The sequence below is a fragment of the Dipodomys merriami genome, unplaced genomic scaffold, assembly GCF_024711535.1.
Source record: "Dipodomys merriami isolate MVZ:Mamm:240054 unplaced genomic scaffold, mDipMer1.0.p SCAF_7, whole genome shotgun sequence".
Classification (NCBI taxonomy): domain Eukaryota; kingdom Metazoa; phylum Chordata; class Mammalia; order Rodentia; family Heteromyidae; genus Dipodomys; species Dipodomys merriami.
The window spans coordinates 31,531,769-31,548,556 of record NW_027206290.1 but is presented as its reverse complement, the minus strand read 5'-3'; the positions used below and the strand labels follow the sequence as shown (position 1 = coordinate 31,548,556).

The window sequence follows — 16,788 nt, the reverse complement described above, 5'->3', positions numbered from 1 at the left end:
CCCCAGACATAAGACAAATCTTCACAATGAATTTACCATCTATGGCTGGGAAGGTGGTGTAGTGATAAGTGCTTGCCTAGCATGCATGAAGCCCTGGGTTCCGCCTAGCATGCATGAAGCCCTGGGTTCGATTTCTCAGTACCACATAAACAGAAAAAGCCAGAAGTGGCACTGTGGCTCAAGTGGTAGAGTGTTAGTCTTCGGAAAAAGAAGCTTAGCGACAGTGCCCAGACCCTGAGTTCAAGCCCCAGGGATGGCCAAAAAAAAAAAATAAATAAACAAAATTTACCATCTATAAACTTGATCCAAAAAAATGACAAACATAATGAATTATCATCCTATAGTAGGATATAATGGGACAGTTATTAAAGGGCAGTTTTATTTCAATAGTAAGCAATTTGAACAGCAGCACACAAATTTAAATATAAATAGCCAATAATATAAGACTTAGATCCTCCTCTTCAGCTTTTGTTTGCCATCGTGGTTACTGTGCCTTCCAGAGCTTCTCATCATGTATTCTTACAAGACTTTCAGAATCAAGCGGTTTCTGGCCAAGAAACAAAAGCAAAATGGCCCCATTCCCCAGTGGATTCGGATGAAAACTGGTAACAAAATCAGGTACAATTCCAAGAGAAGACACTGGAGGAGAACCAAGCTGGGTTTGTAAGGAATTGCTTCAGATGCCCACATATTTATGCTCTACCATGAACCAGTCAAGCCGAAATATCAATACTGCCTGGACTGACAGTTGGGCATTTTTTAAATTGATTTTTCTTTGGTTATTATTATTATTTTTTTTGGATCCGGTTGTGGGGCCTGAACTCGGGGCCTGGGTGCTGTCCCTCAGCTCTTCAGCTGAAGGCTAGTGCTCTACCACTTGAGCCACAGCGCCACTTCCGGCTTTTTTTTCTTTTTACTTATGTGGTGCTGAGGAATCGAACCCAGGGCCTCATGCATGCAAGGCAAGAGCTCTACCACTGAGCCACCTTCCCAGCCCCTCTTTGGTTATTTTAATAATGGGCACAGTAATAAACATGTAATACACATTACATTAAAAAAAAGACTTAGATCTTCAGTTTTGCCACTGATTTAATTCCTTTTACCACAAAACAGTTTTTTAATTATTTGAAGTTTGGAGAGGGGGAGAAGGGATGATCAAGAAGGACAAAAGGAATGAATATACATACATAAACGTATACAGACGTCATGAAACCTCCCTGAACAACCAAATAATGTTAATAAGAACTGTGGAAAATAAAGCATTCTCTGAAGATCTTTGAAAAGAATATTTACTTCAAAAAAAATCAATACTCCCTAAAAAGAGGATCTAAAATGATAAAGCCTCACTAACATCCTAATACAATGACGTTGCCACTTGCTGAATATTATTTGCTAGGCACTAATATTATGCCTTTTACACAGGCATCTCATTTCATATTAGGAAACAAGTATTATCTCTAATTTACATACATGAACATAATGATTTGTATGGTTAGATTACTTGTTCTAGGTCTCACAGCTAGCAAACAATGGTGGGAATTTAACTGCTTTATGTGAATCTAAAAGCAGTGCCTTTATCCACTAAACTAATCCTTTTCAACTTTCATCAAACAGCATATATGGAAAGTGATCATTTTCAAGGCACATAGGATTAAGCTGGAAGGGTTTGGTTAAAAGGGATTTTCCTTACATTGTGATGTCACGAAAAGTAAAATGCCAAAATTACATTAAATATTAAATATTGAATTGGTATAAACTTTCCAAATAAAAATGTTTCAAATTGGGCTGGGAAGTTGGCTCAGTGGTAGAGCGCTTGCCTTGCATGCCTGAGGCCCTGGGTTCAATTCCTCAGCACCACATAAGTGAAAAAGAAAAAAGCCGGAAGTGGCGCTGTGACTCAAGTAGTAGAGCGCTAGCCTTGAGCTAAAGAGCTGAGGGATAGCGCCCCAGGCCCAGAGTTCAGGCCCCACGACCGGGCCCAAAAAAAAAAAAATGTTTCAAATTACCACATTCAGAAAGTTTACAGAAAAAACAAACCAAAACAAAATATTCAAGTATTATTTCAAAGGATGTAATATTCTGATGTAAAAAAATGACTTAAGAGCTAAGCATGGTTCACATGCCTGTAATCCTGATTTTGGAAGGCTGAGGAAGGAGGATGAAGAGTTCCAGGCCAGCTTGGGCTATGTGCAGCAAGACCCATCTCAAAAGAAGAGGACAGAAGGAAAGGAAGAAAGGAGGAAAAAGTGGGGAGGGAGGAAGGATGGAAGAGAAGGGAATTGAAGGGAAAGGAGAAGAGGAAAAACAAAGGAAAAGAAATATATGCCACTCTATATGATGCTGCACACTGGTTGGGAAGCCTTTTACAATATTTCTTTCAATAGAAAACTGATTAAACACTAATTTGGCATATCAAGATCTTCCCAATAGTATCAAAAGGAAATTCAAATCAAACCAAAGGACTGAAACACTGAAGTCTTCCTTAATAAAACCCAACAGCTAATTAATTTAAGTTTCTACATTATGTATAATCAGAAACATTTACCTTGGTTTAATAATGATAATCACAATTAATATTAATGAAGTAGTACTATGTGCATGGCTATGTTCTGCTTTACAATATTATCATATTTAATCCTCATAACAACTCTGAAGTATATCTATTTTCTCCATTTAAAAGATAAAGATGTGTCCCAAGCCAGTGGCTCACGCCTATAATCCTAGCTACTCAGAAGGCTGAGATCTGAGGATCGAGGTTAGAAGCCAGCCTTTGCAGGAAAGTCCATGACTCCTATCTCCAACCACTAGAAAACCAGAAGTGGTGCTGTGGTTCAAGAGATAGAGTGCTAGCCTTGAGCAAAAAGAAGCTCAGGGACAGTGCTCAGGTCCAGAGTTCAAGCCCCAGAATTGGCCAAAAAAAATCTAGTTAATAACTTCCCGTAAGAATATAGCTAGTAAATGAAAATCAGGATCTGAATTAGTCTGACTTTTGCTGTTAATCATGTGAAACTTTATCTCTTTAAGAGAGACACCTTAATGTTGGTTTCATAGTGCTGTACCCCTGAAATATTCCATGGTCAAAACAAAATTATCTGGGGCTGGGAAGGTGGCTCAGTGGTAGAGTGCTTGCCTTGAATGCTTGAGGCCCTGGGTTCGATTCCTCAGCACCACATAAGCAGAAAAAAAAAAGCCAGAAGTGGCGTTGTGGCTCAAGTGGTAGAGTGCTAGCCTTGAGCTGAAGAGCTGAGGGACAGCGCCCAGGCCCAGAGTTCAGGCCCCACGACTGGACCTATTTAAAAAAAAACAAACAAAAAACAAAATTATCTGTATACTGTGTTAGATATTTTTTCATTTTTGAGTACTACTAGAGTTTGAAATCAAGGCCTCCCACTTATTAGGCAGGTGTTCTTCCATTAGGCCACATGTCCAGCCTTTACTACACTTTTTTTGTTGTTATCTTTTCGTTTAATAATACTTCCTGCTCCCTCACCTGGACAGCAAATACCAATTTTAGACTTCCCAGTGTAGCCGGGATGAAAGGTGTAAACTACCACACATAGCCTCTTCCACTGAGATGGAATTTCAAAGACTTTTTCCTGTCCAGGACTGGCTATGTAGCTAGAATGACAGACACACACTACCTCAGCCAGTTGTTGGTTGAGAAGGGGTCTTAGGCCTCAAATTGTATCCTTTGATTTCAGGCTCTCAAATAGCTAGGATTCCAGGTATGAGCCACTGGTGCCCCAGCAGGTGTATTCTACTTATAGAAATAATGAAAGACCATTTTAATTCCATATGTTCATTATAACTTTGCAGTCTATTTGAAGGACGGACACGCACGCACGCACGCACGCACACCTATAATCTTGAGGAAAAAAACAGGCATGGTGGTATATGCCTATAATCTCTGTACTGAGGAAGCTAAGGCAAGAGGATTTCAAGTTTACCAACAATAGCAAAACTGTCTCAATAGAAAAATCCTAAAAAAAAATCAACAAAGGTGGTAAAAATTAAAGTAAATGCTTTAGCACTTTGATATTACTTTCTGCTTTTCAACTTCCATGTTATTATGTGTTTAATTTTGTTTTTAATTAAAAGCACTATTTATAAAGTCATGAATAAAGATTTTTACAGACATTTGGACAAGTTTTGTTTGCCCAAGTTCTTCCTGCAAAATCCTGTCCTTTGGAGTAAAGCCATAGTTTACCATTCTATTCCATTTCACGTCCTGGTTTTCTCTGATAGTCAATATAAATAATTCACAGGAAATAAGCATACACTTTTACTCAGATGATATTATATTTTTAATTTCACAATCAATATAGGAAATGTTAATGTCATTGAGTGTGATGGCACAGGGCTATGATGCCAGCACTAGGGAAGCTGAAGCTGGAGGATGGAGAACAATAGGCCAGCCTCAGCTCACATAACAAGACTCTATTTTAAGGAAGGAAAGAAGGAAGAAAGGAAGGAAGGAAAGAAGGGAGGGAGGAGGGAAAAAAGGAAGAAAGGGGAGAGATTTCCTTGAGTGTTGTGCTTTTTATCAAACTTCTGAAAGGACCAAGGACCAATGTCTAACATGTGCTGGCTCATGTTGATTAACAGTGAATACTTAAGGCCGACTAGGTACCAGGGACCATCCTCACAGACAGTGGAAGTCTAGAACTACAATTTAAACTCACGCCTTCTAGAAGCTCAGGTATTCTAAGGAGCTTAAACCCCAAGGTATAAGCCACCAGAGCTTCCACAATCTACAAAGAGCCAGCATGAACAGACTAGGCACATTGCAGAGCACAAAGCAAGACTTAGGTTATGATGGTGTTTTCTATCCTTCGGAGTTTTATAGTGTGAAAATCTGACAATCCCCCTACATTGATTCTTTTTCCTCAAAAATCAATTGTTTTAAGAAGTTGTATTGTGGGCTGGGAAGGTGGATCAGTGGTAGAGTGCTTGCCTTGCATGCATGAGGCCTTGGGTTCAATTTCTCAGCACCACATAAGCAGAAAAAGCCAGAAGTAGTGCTGTGGCTCAAGTGGTAGAGCGCTAGCCTTGAGTAAAAGAGCCCAGGGACAGCGCCCTGGCCTAGAGTTCAGGACCCACGACAGACAAAAAAAAAAAAAAAAGTTGAAAACCAAATCATCTGCCTGTACATAAAAAGCCACTTAAAATAAGTATCTGGCAAGGCACAATGTTATGGTCCTAAAGCCAAAATTTTTACTCTGAAGAGACAAAAGACATAAAAATAGAGGCTAGATGTTTATTTGTTTTACATAGCAAACATGTCCGACCTATAATCTATCTTAAAATAATTTCATTCCCACCGCCCACCTTCCCTGCCAACTATTCAGCAATTTCCAATGTGTAAATCTACTGTCTATGAGATCTCTCCTCAATCTCAAACAAGACATTCTTTGAATTTTACTCAGCTCACATCAACCCTATGTACCTCATCATTTTACAAAAACAGAAGAAAGAAAATCTTAACAGGCTAAAAATCAAAAAGGTGGATGGGCACCGGTGGCTCATACCTGTAATCCCAGTTACTCAGGAGGTTGAGAAACGAGGGTCACAGTTCCAAGCCAGCCTGGGCAGGTAAATCTATGAGATTCTTTTCTCCAATTAACCACCAGAAAAAAAAAAAAATTAAGGCGGAAGTGGAGCTCTGGATTAAGCAGTAGAGCCCTGAATTTAAGTTCCAAAACTGGTACAAAACAAACAAGTATATTTAATAAACGAATAAGGTGAAAAAGTACAGACAGCTTCTGCACGCAAGCTCTCTTCCTTTACACCTTAGAATTTGGCTGTACACAGCACGTATTTCCTCCATCTGCTTTCGGGTTCTTGGAGAATCCAGGACTCCCTTTCCCCTCAGTTCAGAACGCTAACAAGCGAACGCCTGAGTCTTTACGTGGCCACTCTGTCCCAGCTTCTCTATTTAATCATTTAAAGCCCTTCCAGCTTTATCCTGTCATCAAGTATCACCACGCTCAAACTCTCAAACCACGGTACAAGCCCAACACCAACACGTTACACCCCCCCACCCCGTTATACGTAACCTCGAACGCGTCCTCCCAGTTTAGGAACACGCTCTGAGCCCAAGGAAACCCTTCCTTCGTATCGGTTCTTCGTTTTAGGAGCTTTCCCTAGATTCCCTAACGCAACCTTCAAAGTCCCCGTACTCCCCAACTCTGGGCTGCGACCGTCCGCGCCCGCGGTTACACCCTCTCCAACCTAATTCCGACATCCTCAAAACCCCACCCCTCATCCCGCCTCCGGGCCTCCACCGCCCACCCCGGACACCCCGCCCCTCGCCCGCCACGCCCTCCGGGTCCCTTAGGGGTCTTTCCCGCCAGCCGGGACGGACCCCACTCGGGGGGCTGCGGAGCACCGGGCGCCTTCCGGCCCCAGCTGCTTCCCGGTCCCCTCGCGACCCCCCCCTCCCGCCCCAGCTCCGCTCCCGGCCCCTCACCGAGCAGCAGCAGCTTCACTTCTTTGGCCGCTTTCTCCCCGTCCTCCCGCAAGTTGCGGTCGATCATCTTGCTCCGCTCCACCGCCGCCTTGTCTTCGGCGCTCAACGTGCAGCCCATGGCGGCGGCCGGAGAGGGAACTGGACCCGGCCTCACTCACTCACTCGCTCACTCACTACCAAACCGCGGAAAGGGCGGCCCGGATGGTCGGGACGGCGTCTGCTTGCGGGGCGGTGGCCTTCTCCGTCAGCTCTCCGAGCGTCCCGAGGAACCGGATATCCGGCGCCTACGACACTTCCGGCGACGCCCTGCGGCCGTTACTACTGGAACCACCCTCATCTGGGAAAGAAGGTGAGCCCGAAACCGGAAGTTCCCCGGAGGGGCGTGGGTTCCGTGGAACTGCTGGTGGCTTCTGTCTAGAACGCTTGGTACCTGCTCACCCTCATCCTGTGTTACCTTTTCAGCTACCTGTGGGAAAACGGGTGCCTCCAGCTCGAGTGCTTTCCTAAGGTCCCAATAGCGGGTGGGGGCGGGAGCACAGGGGTGGACTTTCTGAATAAGACCCACAGCCTTCCTGAGAATCTCTACCAGGCCAGACACCCTCTTTTGTCTCTGGCGGTGGAACTCAGGGTCCTTGCCCTGGTGTAAAGCCTCTGTCCGGGGGGATGGGAACTAACTGACCTAGGCTTCAGCTGTGCATCACCGATATCCATAACGTAAATTATGCCTAGGCCCACCATTTCTTGCTCTTAAAATATATCCTGGTCCTCGCCCTATTATGTGGGAGTTTTCTGTGGATTGTAGATTTTCCCGGTTTCTATATTGACAATGGACCACGCGAAAGCATTAGCAGATGCTTTAACCTGAAAGGTGAGTGCTCATCTCTAAAATTTCCATGCTACCTATACTGGAGGCAGTATAAATCAAGTTGCATTAGGGGCTTAAGAATACCTCAATCACACACCCAGAAACAAACTTACTGTATACTCTGACTCTCCTACTAAAATGTTCTGTTGTGATAACCACACAGAAAGAAAAGTTAGTAAAACTTGCCTCTCGGCACTAATGTCACCTGAAAAATGGATAAATCTCCTGTTGAAAGCTCCATTCTGATATCTTCTTAGACTAAGCACCCTGGATACTACTGTGAAAGTGGTCCTAAATTAGCCCTGCAGCCAAACAGCCCCACATTTACTCTCACCATACATTCTGAGAGTGTGTATTTTTTTGAAGCCCTGAAATGCCTCCCTGTAGTTAAAAAATATTTCCCTAGTAGAATCTAAACTTAGAATAAGGTCCCATCAGAAAGGTCTATATAATGGTGATTCATTAATTAGAAGCATTTAATGAGAACTTTAGTTTAACTACCTTAAATAGCCTCACCCACCGTTTTATTAATGTGATTTATTTCCAGTTGGAAACGTCTCCTACTCATTTCCAAAATGACTTAAAGTGAAAGGGGCTGCTTTTTCCATTATCAATATTTCTGAGGAAACAGGCAAGAGGAAAGAGAAGAAAACCCAGTTACTATTGAGGAACTTTTTGCCAGATATGGCTAGGTGCTTCCATCTTCACAAAAAAATCCTGTGAGGTAGGTAATATTGTTCAGAACAATTGCTCAGAACAATTAAGCAGCTTTTCAAGTTCATTCAATAAGGTCTAAGGTTTTCATGTAGTATGGGAATCACCTCAATATTATCAGGAGTCAGGAAAAGGCAACTGACAGGATGCTTGCCTTACCTTGTTGATTCTTCAGCTTTAAGAACTAAAGCTTACATATTGAACTTTACCAAGCCATCTTGGTGACTAGAAAACTGTAAGGAGGCCAAAGCAGAACATTACTGGGAAACTTCTCAGTGTAATAAAAGAGAAAGTTTATTTCCTTCATGATCCATTTCTACAGGGAAAAATGAATGATAAATGAATCCATGTATATCTAACTCTAGTAAATGCCAGTGAGATTGCAGTGTCAAGTAATTTCAGCCTGAATTACAGATACTCTTACACTGAACTTCCTTCTTTGATGTATGTGAAGGAAGGAGGGGGAGTATGTCAAAGGGAAAAAGTAAAATGACCTGGAAGCAATGTTTAATGCTCAACGTCCTTCTCTCCTCATCACCCCCATACATATACTCTCCTTATTTCCATTGGAATCACACTGCCATCTGCTGGCAGTTCCTCAGGTCTACTAGTTGATAAGTGGTATTTATTTGAAAGGTTCTCCCCCTCTCACCCCCCCTCAAAAAACAAATGAGGTTCCTTGCTAGGAGTTTATCTTAAAAGGGAGGACAGAAAGGAGAACATGTTTTTGAATCACAAAGGACTCTTCTTGTAGTATATATTGTCTAAGGGATTTCAGCAGAATCGTAGACATTCAACTAGAATAATAACCTAGTGGCAGGAAAACAAAAACCTGGAAAATTTCCTAGTTCTAAAAGGGAAAAGCTATATTTGCCCAGTTAGAACCCTAGATACATCCTCTAATATATTCTCAAGTACATCCTATAGTACTTGGTCAGATCTAAATGCTCTATAAAAATACAAAGTGTCTGATAAAATTAGACTATGAACTCCTTGAAGGCAGTAACCACACAACCTCCCTGTGGGACCCAGGGAATAGTGAGAGTTATATTTAAGCACTGAATGGAACTGAAGGAGTCAATGTTGGTATCAATATAACTTTTTATAAAAAAATTATTTATTGGCTGTTTAAAGGGTGAACTGTACCACTCCCCCATTTCATCCCCCCCCATGCTCATTGAGCCAGAAATTGGTTCCAATATAGACAGTACAATCCTGTCTCTATCTTAACCCCTTAATGTTACCAGATTCAATTGAGGGAAGGGAGATGGTCAGATGGGCATCCTATCCAGTTTGCAGTTACTCCCTCTCCATTGGAAATACTACCACCAGTACTAGTCAATACATTCCCTACAGTCTCAATTAGTAAACAGCTGAGCCCAACTCCTCGCCCTGTCTCCAACCCAGGGCTGGAGGTAGGAGAAAGATTTTAAGTATCACGGAAGCTAATTTTGAGAGCGGTGAATGAGAACGGGGAGGCATTTAATGGACTATGGACCCCCCCCCTCCCCTTCCCATGCCCAACCTTAGTCTTGTACCCGATTGTCCAGGGGGCTGAAGGTGGGTCATTGCCGTGAGGAAAGAGATCAGGGAGGCCAGTCCTAGAAAGAAAAAATTTGCAATATTATTTTTCAGGGTTATTCACCCAGTCTCCCATCCAGTCACCTTCCCAGTTTAAATCTGAACTTCTAGCCTCATCTGTCTGACTTCCAATCATTCTAGTTATTCATACTATAAGACAGGGAGAAAAAGCCACATTGTCTTATGCTTGTCTGCTGAGGTCAAGTCCTATACTTGATCACCTCCATACTGAAAAATCGAAGAGCTTTTCCTGAAGAGTGGGAGACAGCAAACTGCAGTCAGCTTTCCGGTCTTCTAGTCCATGCACCCTAAGTGCTCTTTCTTCCTGCTTCTGGGAAAACCCAGGAAAAGAGCACACCCCGAAAGTCTTTTCACTATAAGGAAATTCCAACTAGAAAACTAGAAAAAGGCCTGTTTACTCAGCTGCAGTTGTTTGGCTTCAGTTTTGTTCTTTTTAAACCTGATAACAAAACAAGAAGACATGGGTCGTTTTCTTACCTTGCTTGGGTGCAAATACCTCCCTGAACAATTACATGAAAAGTCAAAATATTCTCAGTGATCCCCAGAATAACTTCAAATCTGGCTTGCTGCCCCAATCTTTCAACTTCTACCCTAAGAGACTTCCCTGTTTCCTTGGATATGAAAAGTTCAGCAATTGAGAGGTTCCACCTCACCTTTATGACCCTTTTCTCTCATCACCGTCTCACCATACCCAGGTTCCCTCCCCCAGTAGTCAAAGATCACAGCCAAGTCCAAGGCTTTTGCCACTTGTCCATCCTGTTGGCTCTGGTTCTGACTCAGGAAACACTAAGCAAAATCTGTGTATGGAGACCCCAGCCAGCTAGAAAAAGGTGGTCCCATAGGGGCAGTCCTTGTGATCACGACCAGTCCCCATCCCTATCTCCCTCCAAGTATCCAGTGCCCCATCATGACTCCAGTCGAGGTGAGGGGTCGGGACGGAGGAAGCTGTCCGACATAATGATGTCACTGGTGAGTTGCTGCTCCAGGAACTCAGAGGTCTCTTCAGCTATTTGTCCTGGGATCCGAAAGTCTACAGCAGGAGGTTCCTGCTTGGGACTAGGTAGGGGTCGGGAAACCCAGTTCTCTGCTGGACAGCCAGTCCCTTGGAGGAACTGTAGGAAGTTCTCCTCAATGGAGCCCTCCCGGCTTGGTAGCCTCAGCTCCTCCTCTGGAGCTGGCTTGAAGAAACAGACAAACTGCTTACTAAGCTCTCCCCTGATCTGCCGGTTGAGACATCCATAGAAGAAAGGGTTGGAAGTGAAGCAAAAGTAGCCAATCCAAGTTACTACACTCTCCACCTGTCCAGTCGAGATGGGCTGAGGGCTCAGAGCAACGTAGAGATGGAAAGAGAAGTAGGGCAACCAACAAAGCAGAAACTGTCCTCCCACAGCCAGGAGAACCACCGCTGCCTTCCCTCCCCCAAACGTCCGGTGTGGGGTGGTCTGGGGGGCTCCAGAGCTGGTGACCATGGTAGAGCGGCTACTGAGAGACTCCGAGCGTTGTCGGGGTGTCTCCATCCACGTGGGCAGCGGCCCATGTTGCATCGCGGCCACACGAGCCACTCGGAACATACTGCAGTAGACCACAAGGATGAGGAGCAAGGGCAACAAGAAGTAAAGGACAGCAAAGACCACCACAAAAAGCTGGCAGTAGGCACTGTGGCTCCATTGGAGTGAACAGCCTGGGGGGACACTGGGAGCTCCTCCCTCCCAGGAGACCCTTCCCAACACTGGCACAGAAGCCATGGCCAGGGCCTTTACCCACACACCCACCAACACAGAGGCCACCAGCCCCAGCGTCATGCGCACCTCGTAGCGCATGGGGTGCACCACATAATAGTAGCGCTCTACATTGATGGCCGACACAGAGAGAATGGCCAGGCTGACAAAGCATACACTCAGGAACAAGTAGAGGCGGCAGGCCACCTCCCCAAAGAGGGCGTGGTCAAAGAGGGCAGAGCTGGAGAGCATGGCCAGGGGCATGAGGGTCAGAGCAGCCAACAGATCTACCAGGCAGAGGTGGAAGACGAAGACAAATTTCCGGAGGGCAGGTGTCTTGGCAATTACGGCCATCACAGCAGCATTGCCAGCCACAGCAGTTAAGTCCAGCAGAAGCATGAAGAAGAGGGCTACAGATTCTGAAGCTATGTCCCGCAGCCCCACCTCTGGGACCCCGCTGGCAGTAGAGGGACCTGGGGTTTGAGGGACCCTCCCCAAAATAGAAGAATTCCCTGATGACTGGGGGATGGGTGAGGACTCCATGGGGCCGAAAGAGGACACCCAGGGTACCTCCTGTCACAGCCCCATCCCCCATCCTAGTCCACAGCCCTGGGATGGTGAACCCAGGCCCAGGCTTCCCAATTTGGTGGGTGGGTGGGTGGGTGGGGGGCCTCCTTCTGGAGCCTCTTGGGCAGGCTCTTTTCACCAGCTTTGAGGCTGGGCTGCGCTGTAGGCACAGACCAAGGCAGGCAATGGTGGGCTCAGGAGCTATATCACATTTCTGGCAGGAGAAGGTTCCTGGGTCTGCCCTGGTGACTGGAAAGAAGCAGGCAACATGTGAGATTTGTCCACTCAACAACACTCCATTTTCTAAGTGGCCTCCAGCATCTCTTCCACTTTTTCCCCTCTGTTCTCCATACCCTTCTTTTGGAGAGTTGCTATCCAGGGATTCTAAAGTGTCTGTCTCCCTTCCCCAGGGTCCCGCTGAACTCAAGGGCAGTGCCTCAGTTTAGGCTGACTTGTATGGATTTCCTGACTTCTGGGTTCCTCTGAATGAGGAGGAGAAGGAACATAAGATGCAGCTTCCAGTTCCAGGTCTGGCCGTTACTGTCTCGGTGACTCTTCTGGACTCTAGTTTCCTCATAAAGGCATCTGTAAAATGAAAGAAATAGTATCCACTTCACAATTGTTTGCAAGACCCAACGTGACTGGTTACTAACAGTACTCATCATAAGAAGTAATGCTTAGGATCTGTGGCTCAAGTGGTAGAGTGCCAGCAGTGAGCAAAAAAGTTAAGAGACAGCATCAAGGCCTTGAGTTCAAGCTGCAGTGCTGGCACCAAAAAAAGAAGGAAGGAAGGGAAAAGGGCTGGTGGCTCACACCTATAATTGTAGCTATTCAGGACGCTGAAATCTACAGACCACAGTTTGAAGCCAGCCCAGGCAGGAAAGTCAATGAGCCTTTTCAGTTGACCATCACAAAAGCCAGAAATGGAGCTGTGGCTCAAGGAGTCGAGCACTAGCCTTGAGCAAAAAAGCTCAGGGATGGCACCTAGGCCTTGAGTTCAAGCCCAAGGACTGGCACAAAAACAAAAAGTCATATTTACATAGGGCTTTATTTTCTAGGCCATGTTCCAAGCACTAAGAAGTATATTAGCTACCTTAATCCTAGGGTTCTTATTTCCATTTTCCAGAGATAAGCCTGAGGCCTGGAGAGGTTAAGGAACTTACCCCAAATCACACAGCAAATAGCAACTTTTGAGTAACTACCCCTAGTCTGGCCCCAGAGCTAGTTCTCTTGCCGATTGTATCAAGTTATTCATTAAGGTGCCCTTCCCATTGGCTGGAATATAATAGACTTCCAGTAAACCCTTGTTGAACTTAAACTATTTATCTCTCAGTACTATTACCTGAGAGGTACTCAGAGCTGCCGGTGTGTGTGTGTGTGTGTGTGTGTGTGTGTGTGTGTGTGTGTGTGTGTGTGTGTGTGTGTGTGTGTGTGTGTGTGTGTGTGTGTGTGTGTGTGTGTGTGCTGGGGCCGGTGTGTGTGTGTGTGTGTGTGTGTGTGTGTGTGTGTGTGTGTGTGTGTGTGTGTGTGTGTGTGTGTGTGTGTGTGTGTGTGTGTGTGTGTGTGTGTGCTGGGGCCTGGCAGGCCCTCATGTCTTGCTTAGCATTTTTGCTCAAGGATTGTACTCTATCGCTTGAGGTACAACTCCATTCTGGCTTTTTGTTATTAATTGGAGAAGAAAAATCTCTTGGATTTATCTTCACAGGCTGACTTCAAACCTGGATCCTCAGATCCAGCCTACTTAAGTAGCTAAGATTACATGTGTGAGCTACAGTGCTGGGCCAGAGTTGCCACTTTGAGAGCTGAGAAGAAGCAGTGAAAACAGAATGACCCTACTAGTAGGAAATTGGAAGGCCAGCTAATGGTTTTCTGTGTCCCCTAAACCCAAAGAGTATGTTACTTAGAAAGTGTCTTTCTCTACCTATTCTAGCTTCTTAAGACTGATGTGGTTGAGCAATGGTAGCCCATGCCTGAAATCCTAGCTGCTTAGGAGCCTGAGATCTGAGGATCATGGTTCAAAGTCAACCTGAGCAAGAAAGTCCATGAGTCTATTATCTCCAATTAACAAGCAAAAAGCCTGAAGCAAGGATGTTGGCTCAAGTGGTAGAGCACTGGCCTTGAGCAAAAAAAGCTAAGGGACAGTGCGCAGGCCCTGAATTCAAGCCCTAGTACTGAAAGACTTGTGTCCCTACTGGTAGGAGGGGAGCTGCTCCTAACCTACCACTCCCAGCTTCCCAAATCTCTGGTTGTTGGTTGTTGGAGTTGAGCCTTTGAGGGTCCTGAATCCAAAGTCCTTTTGGTTATAGACTTCTTCCCCATCACAGAATAATGAGTGCCTAAGTGCCTATGGAAGAAGGGCAAAGGTATGGGGGAGGGAGGAAGGAGAATAGAGGACTGCCATTAAGGAAATGGGTATGCAAGAAAACTGGAAGAAATCAGCTTCTTTCACGTCTCCTGATCAAATGGTACATCACATCTGTTTTATGTGCATCATTACCCCAGTTGAATTTGCATATAACTGAAACAGGTTGCCCAATGTAATTAAAAAATTTTGTTCATTTACACATACTATTCTTATAGTGCAGATCCCCTCAATGTAGGGTGCTGTGTTGTGCAACTTAGAGGCAACCTTCAGACAGATCAAATCTGATGCCTTTCTGGGCCACATTTTCCTCATCTCTGAAAGGAATGGCCTCCAATGTTCCAAGGTTTCTATACATGACAACATTTGATTATGAGTTCCAGGGTGTGGAGGTTCGGTGCTTGCTCAATTTATTTTATTTTATTTATTTATTTATTTTGTCGGTCATGGGGCTTGAACTTGGCTTGAACGCTGTCCCTCAGCTCTTCAGCTCAAAGTTAGTGCTCTACCACTTGAGCCACTGCTCCACTTACAGTTTTCTGGGTTGTTTATTGGAAACAGTCTCACCAACTTTCCTGCCCAGGCTGGCTTTGAACTGCAATCCTCAGATAGATCTCAGCCTCCTGAGTGGCTAGAATTACAGGTGTGAGCCACCAGTGCCTGGCTTTGCTCAATTTTAAACTTGCCATTTATATGACTTCAATGAAAAGGCCTAGATGGCCTACCAAAGGTTCATTTTATAGTCAGAGGATTTTGGTGTTATCATAAACCATGTGCTAATCCAATTCCTAATGTGCTATGCATCCAATTCTGTGAATTGAATCAGACTCAAATTGATTAATTGAATTCCTGTCCCCTGTACAAACTCTAGAAAAATTCAGTCAGTCATCTCAGTGCCAATAGAGGACTCTTCTAGAAAGGATAACCCAAGCTCTGATTCAAAGCTTCCCTAACTATAAGCAACTACTTAAGGATGCACCTTTCTCTAAGAACAATAGCTCATTTCTCAGTAGAGATGGCAACATCAACTCAGGATCTGCAAAGAAGATGAAGAAAGGGTACATAAGCGGAGATGTTAACTTTTTATAAGACAATCTACCAGGGAAAAATGCCCAAAGAAAAGCTAAAAGACACATCTTCTCTTACTCTCCATGTCATGATTTATCCAGTCTTCCTACTTGTGAGGAGGGCCTAGAGGATGTCCACGAGAGCTAAAGGAGGAGTGGTCCCCCCAATGTGTGTGGACAGGAAAAGTCCAATCTAGCAAGGCCCAGCCAGGGTCCCAGATTAAAGAGAAGCAGACATGGTTCCCATGTGGATATGAGGACTGCTATATAACCATGGTGGAGCCCTAGGCAAGAAGGTGTTGGCCTTTCTCTTTCTCATAGCCACCTCAATCTTGTCAGTATTTCCAGAATGATTCCCAAATTCCAGGAGACAGACCTCCTAAGAGACAGACTAATGTGACTGGTTACTTGGGAACTTCCCACTGATGGGCCAGGTTATAAAGAAGATAATGATATCACAAGGGAAACCCAGAGAACCTGACTCCACTCCTAGCTCGTGTCATCATGGCTTCTCCCCCCACAGATGCTCTCGTCATGCCACTGTTTCTTTCTAACACTACCCCCTCGCCTCAGGACCTCTTAGTACCTGGAAAGCTTTGGCCAACATAGTGACTTGAGATCTGGCATATAGTAGGGCTGTAATCAGGTTCCAAATACCCTTGTTTCAGAATGGGAGATGCACATAAGTGCCCATCCCAAGGCCACAGAGGCGTTGTTGCGATTCACATGTACCTGTGTCTCTCACAGAGCTTCCATCCCAAGGCTGGGAGCTCAGCCTTCCTTTAGAAAAGAGCATGCCCCTCTCCCCAGCCAGGGGAGATTTTCAGGGAGATTTGTTATCTCTCCCCAACACAGTTGCCCGTGCTCAGGACATAGCCCAACAGCCCGTTGCCAAAGGATCCATTCCTAGGATGTAAGGAACCTATCTGTAAGACCAGGAGCAAGGGAGATGGAGAATGCTGCTGTCTGTTGCAGGATGTGGCTACTCCTGCCGGCAGGAGGTGCCCATCCCTCCCCCCACCCTCTGGGCTTCACAGATGCCCACATCCCAATACTGCCTTTGGGATAACTGGGAACCTATCCCCTAACAAAACTGCCCACTATAGGCCGGGGTGGCCTAATCCTTGGAATGCTATCCTTCTGTAGGAAGGCAGCACTCAACACCAGGCCCTGGGGCTGGGCAACCCCCCCACCCCCCATTTCTGGCCTAGTCGGCAACTCCTACCTTTGCTGAGCAGCTCCCGGTTCCCATGTGATAGCTCCTCTCAGCTGATGCTTCTTCAAGGCTGCTGAAGCCTGAACCACTGCAGTGAGCGGTGAGAGGCAGCCGGCTGAGCAGGATGCTCCAAAAGCTTCTGGGTCCTAATGGCCTCCTGCTTCCCACCCAGACCATTGAAGCCACTTCTAGAGCAAACACCTGGGCC

The 16,788-nt window shown here is 45.2% G+C and overlaps 3 protein-coding genes across 3 annotated transcripts in view; 1 reads left to right on the top strand and 2 right to left on the bottom strand.

The window, feature by feature from the left end:
• Positions 1 to 6,587, bottom strand: part of Gnai3 (G protein subunit alpha i3) — a 50,055-nt gene extending 43,468 nt beyond the window's left edge. The window contains exon 1 of the mRNA XM_070006214.1: positions 6,470 to 6,587. Within this exon, the coding sequence (XP_069862315.1) occupies positions 6,470 to 6,587 (118 nt within the window). The remainder of the gene's footprint in view (positions 1 to 6,469) is intronic.
• LOC138817027 (large ribosomal subunit protein eL39-like) lies at positions 486 to 667 on the top strand. The gene has a single exon (XM_070007395.1). The coding sequence runs from the start codon at positions 512 to 514 to the stop codon at positions 665 to 667; it is 156 nt and encodes a 51-aa protein (XP_069863496.1). The 5' UTR covers positions 486 to 511.
• Positions 6,588 to 9,205: 2,618 nt separating the features above from the next.
• Positions 9,206 to 12,008, bottom strand: Gpr61 (G protein-coupled receptor 61). Its single transcript, XM_070006213.1, has 2 exons — positions 10,304 to 12,008; positions 9,206 to 9,649 (listed from the first exon to the last, which is right to left on the bottom strand). Exon 1 carries the CDS (start codon positions 11,909 to 11,911, stop codon positions 10,556 to 10,558), a length of 1,356 nt encoding a protein of 451 aa, XP_069862314.1. The 5' UTR covers positions 11,912 to 12,008; the 3' UTR covers positions 9,206 to 9,649; positions 10,304 to 10,555.
• Positions 12,009 to 16,788: the final 4,780 nt, after the last annotated feature.